This window comes from Bombus pyrosoma, linkage group LG2 (assembly GCF_014825855.1).
Source record: "Bombus pyrosoma isolate SC7728 linkage group LG2, ASM1482585v1, whole genome shotgun sequence".
Lineage (NCBI taxonomy): Eukaryota > Metazoa > Arthropoda > Insecta > Hymenoptera > Apidae > Bombus > Bombus pyrosoma.
In genome coordinates this window covers 5,964,187-5,988,145 of record NC_057771.1, presented here as the reverse complement: position 1 = coordinate 5,988,145, position 23,959 = coordinate 5,964,187, and the positions used below count along the sequence as shown (strand labels likewise).

The 23,959-nt window shown below is 42.1% G+C and overlaps 1 protein-coding gene across 15 annotated transcripts in view; it reads left to right on the top strand.

The window, feature by feature from the left end:
• Window positions 1–23,959, top strand: part of LOC122572843 (twitchin) — a 79,035-nt gene continuing 55,076 nt past the window's right edge. For 8 of the 15 annotated variants that reach the window (XM_043738467.1, XM_043738448.1, XM_043738440.1 and 5 more), the window contains exons 1-23: window positions 2–448; window positions 5,082–5,616; window positions 5,905–5,926; window positions 8,175–8,337; window positions 8,531–8,672; window positions 10,657–10,792; window positions 12,674–12,877; window positions 13,441–13,742; window positions 14,676–14,893; window positions 15,152–15,557; window positions 15,772–15,944; window positions 16,010–16,180; window positions 16,321–16,400; window positions 16,484–16,649; window positions 16,943–17,086; window positions 17,348–17,530; window positions 17,985–18,029; window positions 18,566–18,583; window positions 19,360–19,404; window positions 19,490–19,525; window positions 19,628–19,675; window positions 19,837–19,893; window positions 20,229–20,297. In XM_043738467.1, coding sequence (XP_043594402.1) covers window positions 5,304–5,616; window positions 5,905–5,926; window positions 8,175–8,337; window positions 8,531–8,672; window positions 10,657–10,792; window positions 12,674–12,877; window positions 13,441–13,742; window positions 14,676–14,893; window positions 15,152–15,557; window positions 15,772–15,944; window positions 16,010–16,180; window positions 16,321–16,400; window positions 16,484–16,649; window positions 16,943–17,086; window positions 17,348–17,530; window positions 17,985–18,029; window positions 18,566–18,583; window positions 19,360–19,404; window positions 19,490–19,525; window positions 19,628–19,675; window positions 19,837–19,893; window positions 20,229–20,297 — 3,141 coding nt within the window. In that variant the 5' untranslated portion in view covers window positions 2–448; window positions 5,082–5,303. Of the gene's footprint in view, window positions 449–5,081; window positions 5,617–5,904; window positions 5,927–8,174; window positions 8,338–8,530; window positions 8,673–10,656; window positions 10,793–12,673; window positions 12,878–13,440; window positions 13,743–14,675; window positions 14,894–15,151; window positions 15,558–15,771; window positions 15,945–16,009; window positions 16,181–16,320; window positions 16,401–16,483; window positions 16,650–16,942; window positions 17,087–17,347; window positions 17,531–17,984; window positions 18,030–18,565; window positions 18,584–19,359; window positions 19,405–19,489; window positions 19,526–19,627; window positions 19,676–19,836; window positions 19,894–20,029; window positions 20,078–20,228; window positions 20,298–20,955; window positions 21,013–21,106; window positions 21,164–21,240; window positions 21,298–21,372; window positions 21,439–21,514; window positions 21,572–21,631; window positions 21,689–21,768; window positions 21,838–21,945; window positions 22,003–22,075; window positions 22,133–22,315; window positions 22,373–22,462; window positions 22,520–22,659; window positions 22,714–22,796; window positions 22,887–22,966; window positions 23,066–23,153; window positions 23,208–23,552; window positions 23,607–23,704; window positions 23,762–23,884; window positions 23,942–23,959 lie in introns of those variants that run through there. The other 7 variants (XM_043738512.1, XM_043738503.1, XM_043738496.1 and 4 more) reach the window with 5 other exon arrangements.

The following is a 23,959-nucleotide window of genomic DNA, read 5'->3' as shown; positions in this document are numbered from 1 at the left end:
TTCGTGTGGTTAGTTGGCGCGCGGGGCCCCGGTGACTGGGACGGCCAAGACAGGCGCTCCGTATCAAAGAAGAGACAAGAGACAGGGCCAAACGAACAGGATACGTTATAAACGGAGCGACGACCACACAGTGACGACGACCACGACAAAGACGATCGAATATCAAAGAAATTTCTCTCTTTTTTTTCCTCACTCGTTTCTTTCTCTCTCTCTCTCTCTCTCTCTTTCTCTCTCTTTTTTTTTTTCTACGTTCGTACGCGTAATTTCACTTCGACTTTCGAGAATCAAAGTGCGCGATCGACGAGCCGCGAGCTCGACCCACTCGAGCCACAGATCCACGTTAAATACCCCCAAGGTGCCTGCAATCGAGGATTTCTAACGCCGGCACGGCCATCGACGGACCGTATTTACTCGTCTAACTATTTGGATATTTCACCGCTCGCTTCAAGTAAGTTTTCCCGTTTCACAGACTGGATCCTTGATCGTGAGAGGGTATACGAGCGAGCATACGAATGTGCGAAAATGGACGAAGTACACAGTGCGCCCTTTCCTCCTTCGCCATCGCGTTCAACATCCCCTTTTCGTTCTTCCTTTATCGTCTTCCGCAATTTCCTTCCAACGTATACCCTGTACCACCTTCGTCTATGGTGAATCGTGGGTGCTTTTGGTGCTTCAGTGCTTCAAAGTGTTACGTTTCGTTGGCGACCGCACCACCAAGTGCTGTACTCGTTCGTATTCCCTTGGAGATCGTTGGATCAGGACGCCGGTGCGTAAGCTATTCTCTTTCAGCTGGACGTTTCTTCGATTCTTGTGCGCGTTACGTGCAATCTTGCCCGATTGTTGCAACCGTAATCGAGATTCGAAGATTTCCGTGGAAATCCGAGAAGTGCGAGAGTCGACGAAACGTAATGCGCGAGTGCTATCGATCGTACCGACGATCTTAAACGGCGATAGATTCGAACGGCGAGAAATTCCGCTCGCGACAGACAAAATCGTGGAATCGACGACGATCGGTACGACGACCTTGACACGCGTGTCGCACCGAGAAGAAGAGGACGAGGCGCCGTGGGCCCAGAAGCGGACCGTTGCGAATAACGATGCATCGAAAGAGATTTCGATGGTTCGTGATCGAAACGGCGGTCTAGCGGCTTGCTGACTAATTGCCACGAGTCTGTTCGCGTTCGACCACCGAAAACTATTCGTAGACTACTATCTAGGTATCTAGGCTCGAAGTATACTTATTTTTAGAAGGGCGTAACGCGAGGAGGAACGGTTCGTCGTCTCGTTCGACGTTCCAACCGTCTATTCAACTGTATTCTTCTCGCTTCGTCGGCTTTTCTTCTCTCGCAGCTTTTCCAAATTCGTTTGATCGTCGTTCCCGATCATCTAACCGCCACTTTGGCCTTCTTTCGTCTCTTTCTTTCCCCTTTCAAGATCTTCTCCTTCTTATCTCGGCGGAAGAACGTCGCTACCATCGACGATAATAGCGAAAACCAATAGACGAATGATAAAAAGAAACGGGTAGAATATTTGCACGCACGCGAACATAAACATACAAGTAATATAATATGTATATATGTATATGCGCGAATATAAACAGACAAAGTAGGCGATCGATGAGAAAATCTGGCAAAGTAACCGAAGAATGTGGAAAAGAGATCGGTTTAAAAGTATGTTAGAAATACGAACGGACGTTTGGAACGAATGGATGTCGATTTGTCAAAAATTCATGGTCGATCGCGTACGCTCGACGCGCTTGATAATTCCAGGATATTTATAAACTTCATGGTCAGCCAACCTGAAAATTACACCTGTTGATGGTCAGGCCTGGTTGAAATTAGCACGGATGACTAATTCATTGTTTTGATCTTCGCTGGTCATAGTCGAATATCGATATATCGTTTACTCCTTCAGTCTCGTCGTATCTTTCACGGGCAATTTAAAATTTGTACCGCAGCGCCTTCCGACATGCTCGTTCCGTACGATTAGCGCTATAAATACTCTCTGTATCCTCCTAAATCTTCGTGGCTCGTGTTCCTACGTACGCGAGAGAAGAAAAGAATTTCGCGACCAGCAACATTTCGACGATGGTACGATTTCTCTTGCTATAGATTTGACTCAGTCCACGGAAATAGACGTTGCGACAAGAGCGATGCAGGGAAAATAGTAGCGTAGACGGAAGAAGAGAGCGACGAAACGCATGCCTCGACCAATAATTTTAACTTCTAGGTCGAATTTAGTGCACTTGCCGAGCTTACCGTGGTATTAGCCCCACGATGATCTAATACTCTTTCCGTGCTTGTAATTCGAAACGTGAATCATTTCCTCGTGATGAATTTTCCTACTCCCTCGCTTTCGGATCCTCTTCAATTTAGATATCGATCGGAATCCGATAATATTTTAAGCACAGTTTTCCGGCTACTTTCAGAAGCGAACTGAGATTACGATAGAGTCTTTTTTTCTTTTTTTTTTAACGATATACCGTGTCAGATATTTTCACGAATATAAATTTGACGCCCTTTTTCCCCACTTGTGCCTCGGATATTTGGAAACGCAAACGAAAATCACGTGGAAGGGGGGGATTTCTTTTTTCTCCGGAATAACGCGGTGGAATGGCGTTGGCGAAACTTTGAACAAAGATTACAGCGAATGGAGATATTTCTCTGCGCCGCGTAACACCGTTAACACAGCGAGAAAAATTACATCGGCTAACTTCTTCTCTCGGCTAACGCCGCGACATCGTTCGATATTTCTGTCTCGCCATTGCTAAACGATGTTTCATTCATTCCATGCTTTTTATAACCGGCTCTACATTGTGCCACTTGTTATTAGGCCAGTCTGTCATCGAATATATTACATCGCGAGGAGACAATAAAATTATGCCAAGTCTTAGCGAACCAAACTATTGAGACATCGCTAAACACCTGTTCGTCCATCGATCGTCGCGCTCCTCCACGACCAAAATCTCGCAGCTTGTCTCGTAAAAAAGCTCGCCCAACGTCTTTACGCGTCGATCGAACGCGATTGTCTCGAAAATAACGTCGAATACCGATCAAGGTTCGTTCGTTCTCTTCCATTCATAAAAATCCGTGTACCTATTTTTGAAACGGCCAACCACGACCTTCGATCTAAGCGACTGCCAAACGTCCTGTCGAATCGACGCGCGATCGTTAACTTGGTCGATCGATTATTACGAACCGTTCGATCGAAAAATCTGGACAGTTTTCTACGCACAGACTCGTGGAATATTTGAGACGAGGAGTATCGTCCGGGTTGCCGAGAAAACCTTAGAAATCGCTGAACGCGCGACGTTCGTCTTCGAACGTCCCTTTCGATCTTCGGTCATTCCCTTCTTCACTTGGCACGCGTAGAACTCTCCTGTCAGAAGTGTATCTCGAACAAAGAGCAAGGAACTTGCCGTTTGGAAAGGTCGGGCTCGGATCTCAATTTCGTAGAACGAAAATCCAGGTCGTTAACCCAGATCGTCTTTCTTTATTGATCGAACGCTGGGCAAATCCTTTTCGACCGCTTGCAGCTTTCTATTTTTCCTCCCTGTTTTTATCTCTCCTCTCTTTTCCCCTTCTTTGTCGAGTACCGCGTGCAAACAGAACGTTACAAGCAGAGATACCTCCTCGTATCCTCCGCTCTGTCGATTCAGTTTGATTTTAATCCAAGATGATTTTGAAGAAACCAACGCGCCAAGTTACGTTCCATCGAATTAAACGGCCAAACGGATAGTACGGTGTTAGCGAAGATGAGAACGAAGCGGAGGAAAGGAGCAGAATGAGAACGAGCGTTACGAAGCCGAGCAATCTCAGGAATGTCTCGAGGCTCGTTGCCAAGTCTTACCGTGACGTTGTAACATTTGGTGCATTCGTTCCGATTTGCATTTCTTTCCTCGGATTTTTATGCTGCTTGCCGCGTCCCATCTCTCGCCCTCGGATTCTACGATCGCAACGCTGTTGCAAAAGGTATCGACGCGTATCTTCATCCTGGAAACGAAGCCTTCTCCGCGTGCCGAACGTCGCGAGGTTTCGTCCATTCGCACCTAATTAACGAGAAGCTACGATAAATACAACGACGTGCCAATACTCGTCGCAGCCACCGTAAACGCTTGGTATCGCGACGAAATTACTTTGTACCTTGCAGTTGTATTCGTCGCGTCGGAACGTTACATCCGCGTCGATTAAATACGAAGGAATCGATGATTTTCCGAATCGTAAATTCTTTTCTCGCTGTGGTCGTGGTGGAGGAAATTTTCCATGGCACGAGACGGAGATTTTTCGGAAGGCGTTTAGATAAGATTTTTCGATTCGCCAGACGCGTCGTAAATCAAACGCGTACATTTTCGCTATTAGATGCCAAACATAATAACCGATTACCGAGATAACTGGTTCACCTATTTTCGAGCCAAGAGTCGCATTAATAATAGAGGTGTTGCGTCATTGTTCGGCCTTGGACGTGTTGGAAAATCCTGAAAACCCGCGTTTGGAGTCGCGGATTCCACGAAAATACCGATTGCTCCGAACGTTGTTTCCCATTGGTGTCTGGTTTTATCGTTCGCTGGAATTCCGCCGCCGACTCTTACGCTGCGCTTCGAATATTTCCGAAAGCCTGAAAATCCGCAAAGTAGGACACGAAAATGTCCGAGAACGTACACAAGTCGAAAGAAACGCGTAAATGTGGAACGGAAGTTAGAAACGACGAAAGATATCGGCGGTGGTAGGACATTTTTCGAATTACATAAAATCTATTTTGAATTCCTCGGTGGCGATATATCTTTTCTTGAATTTGGATGTAACGCGCGAAATATAATAATTTGGCTCGCATTACCCGTGACTGTGAGATCAAAAGCTGTTCTTGTATCTCGACCCGTCCAAGTTAATCTATCGCTCGACTTAATGGTCGCTAATCTTTGCTTCACCAAACGTCTATTTAGCAACGACTGTCAACCCTTTCAACACCGAATTCCCTTATTTCGTCAAGCAACAGTTTTTCCAACCAAAGTATCTTTCCACGGTGCCCGATACGAAAATCGTTTATCGCTAAATTCTGACCGGGACGATCTTTCGGATCGACAGATTTGACGAGGATCGTCATCAGCGAGGGAAGGAGGCTAACGGTTGGATGGTGCCGCGGGTCGGCGCCGTTTAAACCGACTCGAAGCGGACAGACGAGATTTGTCGGCAAGCAACGAAAAGAAGCAAAGAACCGAGCGAGTCCTCGATTTCTAAGGCGAGAGGGTGGCGCGCCACCCGAGAAATTCGCGGTAAAGGGAGGAGGGGCGAAGGCGACCCGACACCATGGGGGTCGCCGACGATTTCGCGCCGAGCTTCACCCAGAAGCCGCAACTAAGGCAGGAGGACGATGGGAACCGGCTGATCTTCGAGTGTCAATTGATCAGCGCGCCTAAACCCGAGATATCGTGGTATCGAGGCGAGACAGAACTCAGCGCAGATGCGAGGACCAATTTCAGGATGCAGAGCATCGGGACGAACAAGTTCCTGGTCGTTCTGGAGCTCGACGACGTTATCGAGACCGACGCTGGCCTGTACAAGGTCAAGGCCAAGAACAAGATGGGCGAGGTCGCGGCTTCGATCAACCTGAACTTCAGCCGTGAGTACCTGCCTCTCGTTGCCACCTTTTTTCTTTATTCTTTTCCTCCCTATCGTAAATTGCGTCACGTTGCGCAACGCGTTACACGCTACTTCGACGTTCGCTACTCGAAAGATTGTTCTTTTAATAGATACGTTCTTGACCCCTTCGTTTTCGGTCTCGGACCGTCCGTGTCCTTATAACCGAAATACCGTTCTCCTTTTATTACGTTTCACGTGTACCTAACGCTTTCTCTCTTCGTCTCCATTCAATTCGAAAGATTCGAAATAAAGTTTCGTTATTTTCCAGCTGTCGACGAGCCTAGAGAGAAGTAAGTTCGACGATCGATTGCGTTTCGAAATGATGAACGTTTGTCGCTTCTCCAGGCTCTGTCTTTTATTTCTTCTTTTCCTTTTTCATTTTTATTTCGCTGTTCTAACGCTTCTTGTGTTTCTCTTTCCTACGCGTCTCATCTACCAAACGCTTCGCTTACTACGCTTTCTCTTTCTTTTTTATGGTTTTAGCGGCGGAAGATCTGAGCAGAGAGGGGTGAGTGATCTGCTTGCTTTCAACGAATACCAGCGAATGCTTGCGAGTGATTATAACCTACATTTAAGATTATAACCAACCGTTTGTCGGAATCGTGGCCTGTATCAGATAAAACGAACTAACCAAAGACGGGATAAAAGATACCGGACAGGATAGGAAGCAACCGCAACGAAACTAACGGTTTCGTCGACAATGTTTAGGTGCACATCAAATGCGGCTAACTAATAATAATCGTCGCGGAATGCTCGCTATTTCTGGACGCGTTCACGTGCGCTCACGCGCTCGTCCGATAAGAGAAACCGACAGCCACGGCTGTTCTAGCTGGCCGATCGCTCAGTTTTCTTCTTCTGCCCACGCATACGAGTCTGACTGGTCGACGTGGAAATAGAATCGAGAACCTCTCCTCTATTTTCATTCTCGGTCTTTTAACCGACGACATTTGTTCGCGGACCGTCTGTCTATCTTCGATGCGTTGCCTGAACATCTTCCTCTTTTTTCTTTTTTTTTTTTTTTTTTTCATCAAAAAGTATCTATGTACGCGCTCGTGGCAGCTTCGAAATATTTGCGACCCTTGCCACGTCGAATTGTTTCAACCGATTCCTTCGCTTCCTCGACGATACGACGATTCGGTTCCGAGAGATCGACAAGTAGTCGAAGTCGAGGAACGAAGAGGCGGTCGGTGGAAACGTGTCTCTCCACGTTCTAAACTCCGTTTGTACGATGATCCGCTGTATCGTACGTGTCGATATTTATCTGCAAGCGTGTTGAACGCGTGCACGCGCAGTGACGCGTTACGTCTCAGTGACATCGCTCGGGGAAATATCTTTGCGGGATTATTTTTCGCTCGGCGAACGTTCTAAGGCAGGTAGAAATTGGGTCGAAAGTTGCTTCTTCGGGAACGTGACGAGGCGCTTGGCGAGATGTTATATTTTCGGATCCGTTCAACAGACGTGATTCCCGTGAATTTCTAAAAGTAACGCGAGCCTTTGACGCCCGTACCTTTCTAAATCCTTCTCCGATTCGAAAATCTACGTTTTCCCGAGTGGTGTTTCCGCCGCGACGAAATTTTTCCCTCCGATTTGCAACGAGAACGAATCACGATCCGCGAGACGAATCAGCTAATTGACCGTAGCGTGGAAGCCGCAGGAAACAGCTGCAGCCTACTTCTTTGCTAAAGTTAGTTTCGACGTTCCTCCCTTCTGCTACCGTTCTTTCCTATCGCGCCATCTTATTGGTTTTACACTTTGGAACGATCGCTTCGCTTCGTTATTCTTTTTATTTTCGTCAAATGCCGCGGCAGTAACGGCAAATTGATCCGAGCTCCGCTCCACCGCGTCATAGTAGCGAACTACCGAGCGTGCTTATTATACTTTGGCCGTTTTACGCGCTAGAACGAGTACGAGGGCGCGCAATAGGATGTGGAAACGACGCGATATTTCAGCAGGAAATTCCGATTCAAATGCAGCTTGAATGAAAGGGGTTCGTTGATCTCGCGTTTTACACGAGCTTCTGGTAGACGAAGCGTCTCTCGAACGAGCCATTACGGGGGCCTCTGTTCCTGCTGGGTAACAACGGCGCCATAGTACGATACGTCTGACTCGTGCATGCGACGTCTAAACAAAACAAAAGATATCGCCGTGGTGGCATCGGTGCTGCCAGATCGCGTTTCGCTTTATGGTAAATTTAACGAACGCGTACGACTTTTCTGTTTCGTGAACGTTTCGAGAAGTAAGCTCGAGTCTCCTCACTAATCTTCTTACGTATAACATACAACGCGTTGATACAACGTTAGCGATTAGTATTTCTGCTCGCGAAAGTATCGTGTTGCATAGGTAGGAGAATTTTGGCTCGTCCGACCAAATACCGACCTGTTCTACTGATAATCAGGCGGCGCTTACTAACACCGCAAGACGTTTATTCGCCTAACAGAGATGATAAGAGTGGAGATTACACTCGCGTTTGCGCTCTGATATGTCACCAACGAAAGTAACACTTTTACGTCCACTTTAAATTTTCATCCGCTCTTGTAGACAAATCGATGGAATCGCGCCAACTTTTGCGAAGAAGCCTGCTATCAGACAAGAAGACGACGGTAAACGATTACTTTTCGAATGTCGCATCACGGCTGATCCCACGCCAAAAGTAACGTGGTTTCACGATGGAAGTTTGGTTAAAGATTCACCGAGGCACAAGGTTAGTCGCCTTTCGTACGTCGCTAGCTTTGCTACAACATCGACGTATGAAAAGTTATTAGTCTCGCTCGACCAGCGATACGCTCCGACGATCGTGAACGATCGCTTGGCTCTAAACAACGAATCGTTATATCCTGTGTTTCTAACAGCACAAATACGTTAACATTTTATCAAACACCGTCGAAACGTTTCAGCTAACCGTCGATAAAGATGGCCACTCGTACTTCGCGACTCTGGAAATCAAAAACGTGACCGTCGAGGATGCTGGTAAATATAAGGTCACGGCGAAGAACGAGCTCGGCGAATCCAACGCCACTATTTCCCTAAACTTCGATAGTAAGTATAATATAAAATCAGCTCACTTTGTCGCTATCCACGCGCTCGAACACTCGATGGCACCGGTTTACATTTCTTCTCCTACTCCTGCTCGATCCGTAGTGTGGCATCAGCTCGACGCCACGTTCGCGTCATCGAAAGAAATACAAAGAAATTCGTTTTACGTTTCTCCTCGTAGTTACGTGCACGGTACCGTTGTTTCCTTCGTCGAATCGACGAGCCGTAGAAATTCCAACGATACGTCCGTCGCTGAAGAAGAAATGTAAACCGGTTTACCGTCATCCACCTTTTCACTTTTCTCTGTCTCTACTAATTCGGGGTGTATATCGGTGATCCTCTATCTTGTTTCTACGTTTCACACGTTCTCTGAATTTCTGTCCTGTGCATTTTCTCCTCTCTTCGACCTTGTCTCTGTTTTATTCTTTATTTTTTCTTCTCACCCACCTTACACTTTTTTTTTCTTCTCATATTCTGTCTCCATCCGTACGTGTGGTATTTATTTTTTAATGATTTACCTCGGTCGAGCAATGAGCACGTATCGATTGTTAGCTCGACGGAGCGACGATATACAGCCCAATTTAATCTAAAAGAAGACTAAAAGCAAAAGGATTATCGGGAGTTCCGCATAGATCGACAGCATAGATGGCAAATTGAATTCTAATTAATCCGTAACGATAAAGCTGCTTGAATCACGTATTAATTTCGATTAGCATTCCACGCATCCGATAGATAAGAAAACTAGCGCGATCTTTATATTTCAACGTTGTCTACGACCATCGAAACGACCCGAGACATCTTCCATTCGGTTAAAATCTTTGAAAGAAGAAATAGTACGCGTAACTGGTCTCAGCACGGTTGAAAGATAAAATCGGTGCATGGGATGCGGATCGCCTCGTGCTGACGCTTCGTTAGGTTGCTACAGTCACCACGTACACATTTGTCTTCTCATCGGCACGAACAACGTTTGCCGTGTGAATTTCTCACGTGTAATGTTCGTTACGCGATAGAAACAGTAGCATTCGATGTTAGACTCATGTATAACGTACATATACTCATGCGTACGCTCAGATGTGTTTTAAGAGATTATCGACTAATTTGACTTTGCTAAAACGGACTTGAATCGTAACCGAACAAACGTAGATATATACTTTGATTTCACGTTTCATGAACCTTTACGCTGCGATATTCGATCATTAGACGAACGCTGTCGCGTTCACGCGTTCATCGAGCGATCGGACTTTGATCCATTCGCCGTTGTAATTTGTTTCGTCGACGCAGAGATCGACGATAACGTACAAGGACGAGATAAAAGATAGAAAATGAAAGATCGAGGGACCGTGTTTTCCTGTTCCAAGGTCGACGCCACTCGAGAATGTCGAGAATGTCGAAGAAACGAATTACGCAACGTAAGGGTTGACTCGCTTAGCCAATTATCGCACTTACCAAAGAGTTTATGGAGTGGTAAACGTACATGAGCTTTTCTATGTAGTAACAAGAGAATGTAAATAACCGAGAGAGCGTAATCACATCGGCAAGGAAACGCTAGACCGCGTTCAGTCAGACTTTCCTACGACGTTGAGACAAACGTCGTTCCATCGTACAGACAGGACAGGACAGGACAAAAAAGAAAAACAGTGGCAGGAGAAAGGGTAAAGTAACGCGTGTTTCACGAACAAATGAACACGACTACGATGAAAAGCAACCTAAGTTAGGAGATGTCGGTTTGCTAGGCGAATCAGTCTGTTTCCAACGAAAGCGATAAGTAGAGAAGAGATATTAGCGCAACTTCGAATCGATACGTAGCTCTGACCTTGAATCGAAGAGCTTAAACCTTCCGCAACCAGATCAAGCAGTACGGGTTGAATGTCGAACCGTGCGCCTGGTTGCCTGGTCGCTGAACCAGATAAGGGTGCGAAGGGATTAAGCGACAGCAATGATATTGTAAAGGGATCTCTCGACACGTAGATCGTTTGTATGAACATAGGCGACGAGGCGCCCGTACCTGACGACGGTATTAAACCGACCTTCACCGAACGACCGGTGATAAGGCAATCCGACGACGGTAACACCATCACCTTCGAATGTCGATTAGTCGGCGACCCGAAACCGAGTGTCAAGTGGTAAGATTGCGTGCACGTCTACAGCGCGGAAGTACGTCGGGACCATCACAACAATCGTATCTTGCAAATATCGGCCGATTTCTTTTTTTCTTTTAACATCCGGTATAGCATGTGGCAAGCTTCACGAATTTCAACGATTCGACAGGTACGTCGTCAAGATCAACGTCTTAAGTCACATTTCACCAATACGCGACTTCTTTTTTTTCTTTTCGTGGAGGAAACCTTCATAGGCACCCCGCCCCCTCAGGGGGAAGGGCGCCGGATATTGGCGGATTCGTACCGGCTAAAATCGACACGGTGGTCGTCCTAACGATTGGTAGGAAAGTCCCGGGACCATCTCTTCGTATTACTGCTGGGGCACTCCTTCGTCCTCTCCCTGATGGTACAATCGGGAGCCATCCTTGGTAGATTGGGCCTCCTAACGCCTCGCTGCGTGGGCCGTCGTGCAAGTCCGAGGGAGGGTCACCAATACGCGACTGTCTCTTTCTCAACGATAGAACCCAGTCGAGTATTTCGGCATTCGTCGTTAATGGAAATCGTTAACCCTTTGCGCTCGAGAGGCGACTGTCAGTCACCACGGTGTTCCGTGCAGCAACTCCAGTGACGAGCGAGAGGCGATAGTCTCTGTTTATGTGACAAGAGTGGAACATTGGTTGGTAAATTGGCCCCTTAGCTCTTTGTGTTCTTTTTTAGGAAGTGTTAGACTTTAAAATGGAGATAAAATATTTAATCCCATATCCCTGCGAAACTATGGTTCGACTATGGTATTGAAACCACGTCTCCAACGTTAGTTCGGATTCCACGATCATGGCAAAAGTATTACAGTTTAGAAACCCTAAAGAAAGCGGTTTTCGGAAGTGAAATTAGCTGAAACGGAGATGAACTTGATTTCGAACTGTTGAAAGATGAGATTAATTATACCAAGAATGCATCTTGGTGAATGCTTTATAAGCTATCATACAAAAAGATACAGAAATTAATGTAGTATCAGAATATGGTCTACAGCAAGGACAAGAAAGGATGGTTTATTTGAAGTTAAGTTTAGTTTTATCCGTACAAGCAATACCCAAAACAAAAACTGACTGCAATATCTTCGTACGTCTTACCCTAACACTGGCCTTCCAACTTCTGACTTCTCAGGTCAAAGATTGCTGACCCTCAACCCTCGCATCCTTCTCCCACTCCTATACTCATTTAGCTTTCACGTCACCAAGGCATACACTCTTACTTACACTCTCTCTTTTTCTCTCCTCCCCAGCACTCTTACGATTCTTAGTTTATACCTTAAATATATAATAGACCAAGCGTATACCCCCCTTTCTTCGATACTACATTAATATTACAAAGTCATATTTTCAAAGATGTAAATATAGATAAATTATTAGAATATGATGTTTTTGTAAATTAAGTTGTATACGAAATCATTGTACACTAGCTGTAATACGCTAAATCATCCGGAGTAGCTGCTACGCCCGGCCGGAAAAGTCCTCGAGTGCAAAGGGTTAAACTACTAGCACAAGTGGAGTATAAAAATTGTATCGTGTAACGCCGATAACGCGTTCGTAACGTAGCTGCCTGATGGCTGTTGATATATTTTCACGAGCTGCGCGCATCGATGAAATTACTCGGGACGTTGATCGTGATAACGTGCGTGAAGGTCGTTAAAATCGGCGAGGCACACCCTGTAAATCTGTGAATAATTATCGAGACAGTAGCTCGTAGTCCTGTCACAGCATGCCGCTCGCCCTACCCTTCTCTCTTTGTCTCTCATTTCTCGAGGCCGATAGTCGAACGTCATTAGCGACCGAACTTTCGTACTTCCAATCGCGTCACCCTTCGAACGCACTGAGCATACATGATGGTTTGATGGGCACGAATTAGGTATCACGGTAGCGAAGAGGTGAAAGAAGGAGGAAGATACAGCATGTCGCTGGAACTCGATCAGAAGCTGTACCATCTCGCGAGGTTAAAGATCGACAACGTGGCGAAAGGCGACGCAGGGGAATACAGAGCCGTCGCGAAGAATAAGCACGGCCAGGGTGTGGCGACCATTAACTTAAACTTCGAGGGGGGTGACAAGCTAAAGTATGCATCGACCGTGTTTCGAGCCGGATGGTCGTCGCGTCGCTAGATTTACGTACTCGCGGAAAGCTACGAGTTTTTCCTTTCTGTTGTTGCCGGCAGTGATACCGTGCCACGAACGCGGTTCTTGCAGTCGCAGTAGCGGTCGTGTTTATAAACAGCGTTGAGCAGCGAGACTTCGTTGAAAATAAAACGTATATAAAGCAGAATCCAATAAGGAAAAAGATAATCGAGAAACTTTGTTATTGCGTGTAAAGTTCGCTTACGTTTCGCGATTTACCGAGGAACGTTGAAAATGTTCGACGGTTCCATTTCGATGGCCGGACGTTATAAGCAAAGAGAGCTACAAATGTTTCGTTTCTTTTTCTTCTTCGCCCGGCGTAATAAATAAAAGTAATAATCGTAAATCTAGAAGGGGATAGAGGGAAGCTCCTTTGAAATATTTTCTAGCGACGCGACGACCCGTGAAACTCGAACAACGAACGCGCAAACTACGTCTGTGGCGCGGATTCGATCTTCGCGTAACGGAGAATCGAGCCGAGTATCTGACGTGTGGATTTACACAGAATACCAGACGGTAAACCACCGCGTTTCCCAAAGAAGCCAACTATTCGACAAGAGGGAGACGTTTTGATTATGGAGTGTATCTTGGAAGCTCATCCGGTACCGGATATAACGTGGTACCAAGGCCAGAAAGCGATCACCGACAGCAAACGCGTGAAGATGTCACGCAAGGCAACCGGAAAGGACACGTATTTGCTCACGCTCGAGATATCGAATCCGACGAAGGCCGACGGCGGAAATTATCGATGCAACGCGTTTAACAACTTTGGCGAGAGTAACGCCAACATCTCGCTCAACTTCCAAGGCAAGTCCCTCTCGATGCAACGAATGCCGCGCGGTTCTCGTTGGCTCTTGCTCTTTTCACTTTTACTATCCGAGAAAGTACAGTCAAAGTTCGGTAGCTCGAATTTTTCAACCCTTGCCTCGATCCGTCGAACTAATTTCATTCAAATTCGAATTATTTGAAATTAATTCGAGAGAAGCGAGCTATAATAAGCTGCAGAAAGGTTTTATAGCAAGTTAACTCGGGCTAATTCCGATTCTTCCGCGCTTCTGCGTACGGATTACAGAGAAAAGGAACGGAGAAAAATTGATATTCTTGAGACAATTTGTAAGATAAACGGGTAAAGTGTTCAGGACTTTTGCACTGTTTCTGGAGACTCTACGAAGGCTCGAGTTACCCAAGTTCGACTGTACGATACTCCGCGTTTTTGCGAAACGGTTCGACCGTTCTGAGTCGACAGCCAAACGAGACGTTCCCTCTGAAACTCGGACCTTCCACCTTTCCTAGCACGTTTTTCTTATAAAACAAAGTCGAATAAAAGAATGACCATCGGAAGAATACGTCTGTGCTATTCGCGTACAAGTACAGACAGGATATGTTTCCTCGTTGTTTCCAAGGGAAGGTAAGTGCATGTTGTGCTATCGCTAACTAATCACAGAGTCCTTTTCTGGTCGCTTCATGACCCGCTTCGAGTCCTCAGCTGAATCTCGCGCGAAAGCTCGAGAATTCGCAGGAACAACGTATAGTAGAAGAATTAACGTCATCCAAGTTTCGCTAACACTAAAATAAATCAAACTCTCCCTGACCAGCTGGATCGTGATTTTCGTCGAATAAAAAGTGATCCGGTTCGACCAAAATCGTGATTCGGCTGAACGAGTCGCTTCCGCCGTTTGAGCGGTCGGAAGTGGACTCTGCTCGCGACCGTGCTTAACCCTGGATCTTTCCAAGATGCAGAAGAAGGACCTGGTTTCGCGCCGACGTTCGTCGAGAAACCGCGTATCATTCCGAACGAAACCGGTACCTTGATCACGATGAAGTGCAAATGCAAGGCGAATCCAAAACCGGAAGTCACATGGTTCCGTGGGACCAACGTCGTCAAGGAATCTTCCAAGATTTCGATCAAGACGAAAACCGTGGAGGAGGACGTTTACGAATTAATCATGGAGATCAAGGTAATATCATCGAGATTTTATATCGTTATATTATCATAATCTTACGTTAGCAATTTTTCGTTTCATAGCGTTATTGTTAATTATTTGTAGTATTTGAACTAACGATTTGTCGTACGAGCTCCCATACGAAACGCCAAGTACATTTTATGTTAAATTCGGATACGTAACGAGCGTCTTTCTTTGATAATTTCTTTAATAATTAATTAATTATTCACAGGCTGAATAGGAACTGGCGATAAATGTAAATGTCTGTTGCAGGATCCTTCAGCACCGGACGGCGGTACTTACAGATGTCACGTGAAAAACGAATACGGCGAAAGCAACGCCAATTTGAACTTGAACATCGAAGCGGAACCAGAACCGGAAGGCGATGGTCCGACGTTCGTTGAGAAACCGCGTATTCAGTCGCAAAACCAGGGTAAACTTGTGATCATGGATTGCAAGGTAAAGGCAAATCCAAAGCCCGAGATCGTGTGGACTCACGCCGGCAAGGTGGTGAAGGAGTCTTCGAAGATCTCGATCAGCGTCGTTAAAGAGAAGGAGGATATCTATTATATCAAATTGACTTTGAACGATCCTGGCCCAGAAGACTCGGGCTTGTACAAGTGTAATATCAAGAACGATCTTGGCGAATTGAACGCCAATCTGACGCTCAACGTCGAGAGTGAGTTTTCGCCTATACCTTAGCTTCGTTGTCGTTATCCTAGTATGGATCGATAATTTGCCATTTTTCACGCATTTATGGGAAATTTAAAGACGCAACGCGATTAATAATCGAGTTTTTAATTATCGAGTTGATATCGCAGGAATAATCGTAGACGTTAAAACGCTTCTCGAGTACACAGAGCTGATAACATGTTTGCATCGTGTGATTTTAGTTATACCTGTGATCAAGGAAAAGCCAAAGGTTATAAAGATCGTGAAGAAGAAGACGGTCATTGTAGAGTGCCACGTCCTTTCCAAGTTTACGCCAGATTGTACTTGGTTCAAAGAAACGAAGGCCGTGAAGGAAGACACGAGGCACAAAGTTCACATCGAGCAAGTTAAAGACGTACGTAACGAACTTTCGCTTTAATGACAACAGAAACGTGAAGCTAATGAAATTTACACCTGCAGGGAGAATTCGCTGTCAAGTTAGAGATCGAGCAAGTATCGGTTTCCGACAAGGGTGTATACAAGTTAGTAGCTCGCAACGAAAAGGGAGAGGCAACGTCGCAGGTTGTAGAAGTGACGGAGATTATGGAAGAAGGAGAGAAACCCAAGATTATATCCGGCTTGAAGTCTGCGGTGAGTTTCACAATTGAAATTTTTCCATTTTTCACTGCTATGGAAAAAGTTCGACGACTATGCCGCTTCTCTTCAGACATGGCGTATTTTTTTCTCGTTAGAAAGGAATCGAAAAACCTGAGTAATCTGTTGTATTTTAGACGATCGAGGAGGGTAAATCGATCGAACTTGTCGCCAGCCTCTCGAAACTGGATCGCAAAGTTACCGTTACGTGGTACAGGTAAATAAATTATTTTAAACGATTACCTGTACGTGCTTTCTGCACAGTCGTTTAAAATTATTGGACCATTTTCGCTTCTGCAGAGATTCCACGGTAGTCAGATCCTCCAAGGACATTATGATATCTTTCAATGGTACAGACATGAAACTGACAATCACGTCTGCCTCCACTTCGTACTCGGGAACATACAAAGTAGTTGTTAGTAACGAATTTGGTCAAGACGAATCGTCGGCGCGACTAGTCGTCAAGGTAAGAAACACGAAATTCGACGATAAAATTGAACGTTTGAAACTTAATGATCAAAGATGGCTCGATATTGTTTCCTTCCCCTGTTACAAATTGTGCCCAATGTTTCAAGTTACGTGCAATGTCGCGAGTTTGTTGCACAATATTTGTTTAGACGTACAGAAATCTTCGTTGGAATTTTCTCTCCCCATCCATGAGTAAATTGTGTTCGTTTCCATATTCAATTCACGGTGATTGGAAACATATGTACATATATGTCGTTGAATGTTGCATGCAATTCCTTGTACGTATTATAGAAAAAAGAAGAGAAGAAAGAGGAAGAAGAGGAAGAGAAGAAGGAGAAGAAGGTTGAGAAGAAGGAAGAGAAGAAGGAAGAGAAGAAAGAGGAAAAGAAGGTAGAAAAGAAAGAAGAGAAAAAGGAAGAAAAGAAAGAAGAGAAGGTAGCGAATGTTCTTACGATTACACTATTTTTCGATTTAACCTGTCTTTTCCTTTTGTTATGTGTTCGTCCCTATATTTGCCCGTAATTAGCAGTTATCCCCTGCTACACACTAAGAACACAGACTCACGTAAACACGAAGTAACAGTTGCTTTCGATAAAGTTGAAAGAAACGATGATCGATAACAAAATTATCTTTTCCATTTAATCTGTACGATAATTCGGCTCTTTTGAACTGCATCTCGATATTACGGTACAAAAGGTAAAAAGCTCGATCTGGTACGATGACAAAAAAACCGTTTCCGACGAAGAAGAGGAAGAAGAGTACGAGGAGGAGGTGGAAGAGGAGGAGGAGGAGGAGGAAGATGTGGTGAGTGTAATCGAGTCCAGCACCGCGGAGCCGACTATCGCGCAACCAGAGTCGGAAGCAATTTCACAAGTAGAGGTACACACATACACGCTACACATATTTACACAGATATACATACAGTTCAGATTATCTTTTTAATCATTGGATATTTTTTCGTATCAACTTTTTTCTAACGTGTCTGATATACAAGGTGTTCGTTCCATGGTTTTTCCACTCGAACTTTGTGCATGTATTCTACGGACGTAAATAGGGAAGTAACGTTATTCAAACATGGATTATCAAAATCGAAGGGTAATCGAAACAAATTTTGTGTAATAGTAAATTTCATTTTCTACTATCTTAAATAAAACTTCGAAGGATCTATGTTTACGTAACGTCGGTTTTTCATTTATGCTCATAGAATATAAAGCGAACGAGTGAAAACCTTAGACCACCCGGTATAATCATATTCCTCTATACTCTTTAAGGACAATTTTTGTTAAAACTTTGAAAGATTGATCAAGATGTTTCTTTTTTAATTATTTTCAAGGATATACCCGACAACAGACAGAACGGTATCGACAAACCCAAGAAGGTATGAATAATTTTTTTTTTTCATTTTTCACACAAAGGTGGAAATCATATTTTTCGTAAAGTGATTTTTTTTTTTTTTTGGAAGCAGAACCTTTTTACTTTACACGGCACACATCTAGAAATACAAACTGCAGCATCATTTTACCTTTTGCGCGCACCCTTTATGGTTCCTTGTAGTGGTTATATTTGTATGAATGCTTTGTGTTCCCCTGTTTTAACTACATACATATGTTTATGTTATTATGTTATGAAACTTGTTTATGTAAAAATCATTGCAAAAGATATACAGTCCAGGTTCTTAATCCGTGCGTCGCCCCACCTTTGGGGATTAGAATTATGTTGTAAAAGTTAGAATTATTCTGAAATATATTTATTATTATTATTTACTTTATTAAAAATGCTTCTCGATTGGCATCTTATTAAGAAAATTATTTGGCTATATTAAAAAGGGATTGCGACTCAAAAATGCCTGGGAAATATCTGTGTACAATCTCGTTGACAAGATATTAAATACAATCGTTTATTTGTCTGTTTCAGAAACTGGAAGTTCTACAGGTGAGGAATGAGTGTCAAATATTTCATTTGGACAGAGTATGCGCTCGAATTATCGAATCGGCTTTCCGATTGCATTGCAAGAACAGTATTGCGAACAATTATTACACGCGGCTTTTATGCGTACGCTTGTAGATTCGATCCAATGGATCGAAAGGGATGAAAGGCATGCTTCTAACGATAAAAATTATTTTCAGCTTTTTGCGAATTAAATGCTCTCCTTTTCAGCTTTTACGATATTAACTGCTTCTTTTCAGCTTCACATACTTTTTCAGCTTTTACTGATAAACCTTGATATGTTTCAGCTTTTATTATTTCTCATCCTCTTTGCATCAAGTTATTTCTATTGTTACTTTAAGATCGTTTCTATTCCAGCAAAACTATCTGAAATCATTTAATCATTATGAAGCACATATCTCGTCTTTCTTCGCATATAATCTAATGCTTAAGCTTTCAGCAAACTTTCTTTACCCTTACCTTAGAAGCTGGGCTATGAAATTTTCCTAAAAAAAAAAGCTATAACTTGTAATTTGTCCTACTTTCCTGTTTCTCTCTTTCGCTCTATCTCTATTCTTCCTCATGCATGTCTGTGTTTTGTGTAATTTGATTTCTTGATGTAATTTGATTTGATCTTAGTGACATACGAGTAAACTTATTCGTGAGAGCGTATGATATACGTCAAACGTGTGTATAATTATTGTAAAGGTAGGAATGTTACATTGTTTATTTCAATTCATAACGATCGATAAACGAGTTGATCACGGTTTACTTTTGTACAGAAGAAACCAGAAGAGAAAGTCGAAGAAAAGAAGGAAGTTGAAAAGGTAATATTCTGGACACGAATTTTAAGATATTTTACTCGTTAGATCAAAACATAGAGAAATAAATTAAACGAATTTGTGTTTGCAGAAAAAGATTGTGAAGAAAGGAGAAGAAAAGAAGGAGGTAAGGACGGTTCTGTCCTTTCAATTTACTATGCTTATTCAAATCTTTACTTACTTGCTTCTATTACTTATTCCTATTAATATTTGGTTTTTCTTATTCCAGGAACTTAAAGCAGAGAAAATGGTATCTCGCAAGCAGTCTATTAGTAGAGTGAGTAGCAATTGTTTGTCAAATAAATTTATATCATTTTTTCATACAGAATTTTCACATACGTATAACTTTCTGCGTAGAATTTTTCATGTATAAAATATTATTATATAGGCATAAAGAAGCTAACACTGATTTATCCTTTTTCCTAATTTTTTTAACAGGTAGAAGAAATACGAACAGAAAGTCGAAGAAGTTCTTTAGTAGCAACAGAGGAAAAGGTTAAACATTATTTTGTACTTATCCTTTAATGAGTGTACAGAACAGTATGAGTAGATGCTAAATCGCTTAACTATAGAAAGAAAAATAGTAGCTTTCTTACATTTTTTTATTTACTTTGTTACTTTTAATACGCAGATGTTGGAAGACGGCCGCATAATACCGCGTCGCTTGTCTATGCAAAAGGTACACGAGTACAGGATAATTAAACCTAAACTACGTAATGCTAATTCGCAAATGCCACTTATCACGGCTAAACTAATATTCTATTACAAACTAAAATTCTGTCGTTCTTACATTAATCTATCCTTTGCTTTTTCTTTTCATGCGCAAACAGATGGAAGCAGAGGTCATGACAGAAAGCAGGCGATCTTCCATCGTTGAAAAGAAGGTGACGACAGAAAAGGTAAAAGATCAGTTTTCGTTTTCTTCTTTTTCTTCCCTTCTTTCCGTGTCTTTTTCTTTAGAATTAAAATCTTAATCACTGCCTTGTCGGTTCTTCTTATTAACGTCGTAATTAATGTCCGTAAAGAGTTACTTTGTGTAAACTTAGAAGAATTTCGTCTGACGAATAGAAACAGTAAGTATCGTGTGTGAGTCCGACCTTCTTGCAAATGACTCAAGAAGGCTAATAATACCTAATATCAAATATTTGTGTGACGTGTACGTATTTAAGTAATCGTTGCGTATAAAAAAAAATATAACACGTTACGATACGTTGTGTATCATATTTGATTACAATTTGTAAGGTAATTAGTAGCATGAACTTTTAGAAAAAACATAAGATGAGGCGCGTTCACTTAACGTAGTACGTGAACCGAGTAGTCGTCGTCAACGACAGCTCCGACTCACAGCGTGTTACTTATGGCATAGATCTGTTTCACTGGCACGCTATCCAGCAAGGGTAGCTTCTATTTCAATGTTGAGCTTCCGATAGGATTTCTGTCCTTCAACTACATCCTCCATACGATCTGCCAAACAAACGAAACAATTCTTTTCCAGCAAAAAAAATATAATTTACCAATTTTTAATTTTTATTTTTTTTTGTTATTTTGGACTTTTAGGCAGATAGAGAGACCCCGAAGTTTAGACCTACGCTAACACCAACACAACACGTAAAGGTACACAAAACACTAAATATACACACTAAAGATTCGCGAGAACTTAAAACATAGAATTTGTTGGAAATTAAAATATACATACCTGACATTATAGATCGCACCGAGAGATAGTATTAGATATTACGAGCCCGAGCCTGACGATGAAATCGAGGTAAACGATTCTTTAAAAGAAAACGATTTGATATTACGATGAAAGACGCACATGCTCATAAGAAATCGTGTTTATAGGATATTTGGGCTTCAGTGCCAAGAGAGCCGGAAATAAGATCCATTAGAAAAAGTGAGGTACGCGAATACATAAAAATTTGTAATTTTCGTGTTGTAGAACGACTGATTAATTACGCTTCAATCCAATTATAGGACACGGTAAATGTAAAATATCCATCACTCGTCACACGCGAATTCCCTGAAAGACCAAGCATTGAGGTAGATATCTTTGTTTATCGGCATTAAGCGTGACAGAATTTTTTTTATATTTTTTATCGTGCAAAATTGTTTGTAGGAACGATCACAGCCAGATCATATTAAATATAAAATTCCCGAGGAATCTAACGTCAAGGTAGATACCTTTTTATCAGAATTTTTTTTATATTCTTTTATCGTGCAAAATTGTTTGTAGGAAAAATCACGATCGGAGGATACCGAACGCGACGAATTACCAGTTCGTAAATACGAGGTACAGAATGGATGAATTTTTTTTTTTTTTTAATAGTACTTTCAGTCAATTGGTGATTACTTATAAAAATACAATTTTAGGATGTTCCAAAGTCATTACACAAGCCTGCACCACCAACCCATAGTACTAGTAAAGATACAATACACGAGGTATAACAGTATACTTTATACGACTAAACTTTTTACATTCTGCGTTTTCATTCGTATAGTCGGGAAAAACCGAGAAAGATTGTAAACATTAAACGAGAACAATTTTAGGTTTCCATCGATCCACGACCAAGCATACCTGAAAGGAAATTAATTAGGAACACCGAGGTAGAACGTTGCTATTGATTCTTTCCTTGTGTACGACTACTGTTCTTTTGATACAATTTTTGTTTCGTTATAGGATGAGTCACAGCCTAAATTTAATGTGCCATTCAAAGAATCGAATGACGAAGTAGAGGTAGTTACTTTTTTTACAATACAGTAGAGCCTCCAAGACAAAATTTTCATAGTGTAACAATGGTATTTGTAACAGAATTAATCAAAGAAATTTGATACTAAATTCTGTTGGAATACGGGAGGCTTTACTGTACATTGCATTGCATAGAGAAAGTACGGATATTAACAGATAAGCAAATTTCAGGGTGCTTGGCCAGATAGACCAGATGATTCTGAAATTGAACCGGTTAAGAAAGTTAAGGTATACGAGCGCATATAGATTGTAGTATTCAGTATCACATTTCTAATTCACTACCTTTTACTTTATTTTGTTTCGTATACGCATTTACAGGATATGCCAAAGATTACATCTAAACCGACTATACAAGAGCCAAATAATGAAATAGAGGTAGTTTTCTTTTTTCTTTTTCCTTTTCCTTCTCTTTCGTCTCTTCTTCGTTTTCTCTTTTTTCCTTCTCTCTCATTTTTGACGTACGCTATTCAAAATTTACCCGAATACATACGCATGATCGAATACACGATTTGTAGGACATCTGGGCAGACAGGCCACAAGAACCAGAAATTAAATCAATTTGGAGAAAGGTACACGATTCGTTTGATTAAAATTTCCATCATGAAAAGATTGTCGTTCGGTATGAACGAATTATAAACGAATAATATTTTAGGTGCCAGAAAAGACTAGCATAGATTTATCACGGACACAGCACACAGTACCCGAGGTACATACTCACTACACAAATAATCAGATCGAAATTGTAATATACAAAAATTGTTTTTTAATATATTTTTTTATTTTACTGTTCTTTTTTACATGTATTAACCGACCATGTTTTAGGACACTTGGAAAACAAATTTAAATGAAACAAATGACAAACCCGATACACCGAAAGATAAATCGGAAACGCCTTCGATCGAATCCATTGACAATATAGAGGTAGAACAGCATCGATACTCTTCTGTCTCTCAACGCTTGAAAACTAAAGTGAAACATACATTTTTTTCTTTTTTTTTTTTTCTTTTAGGAGAAAGTTAAACCGAAATTAAAAACAACTCGTAAAAAAGTCACGACGGACAAGGTACATAATACGGTATACGATATATATGTAAATTCTATAGAATTTAGATTTCTAAAAATATTACGACATTACATATATATATATATTATACATGCACGCACGCTATCGTTCAATAAATATACGCTACGATGATTCAAAAGAATAAAATTATTGTACTGTGATTCATTCGTAATTTTGTAACCGAAATACATCTCGTTGAAAATCAGCAAGGAAATCTGGATATTTTTGAACGTTAGCGCATATACATACACATACACACGCACACCTACATGCATATCACGTATCATTGCCACAACGACGAATAATCTAATAGGAAGAAACTGCAATTAATTTTGATCATTTTAGAAAGAGGAAGCGAAACCAAAATCTACCTCTCGCAAACTTGACGAAGCGAGCAAGGTACCAGCATTTTTTTTATTATTATTTTTCAACAATTTGATTAATCGAGCACGCGACTCGTACATTTATAATTTTTGTTTCTTCGTTTGCAATTTTAGAAAACAGTACCGCTCACACGGCGTAGGTCATCGACAAAGTCAACAGAGGGGTCTAAGGTACAGGGAATAAAGAACTCAATAGTTTACAATATCTCACGAGTTTGTTACGGTTCTTCTGTTTGTTTATTTTTTATTCTTTATCTGTTGTATATTTCATTCATCCGTACGAATGTTATTCAGGACGAAGAACCTACGTTAGATTCTATACAAAAGGACAGTATTTCCAACGGGACGAAGGTATATAAATGTATTTCC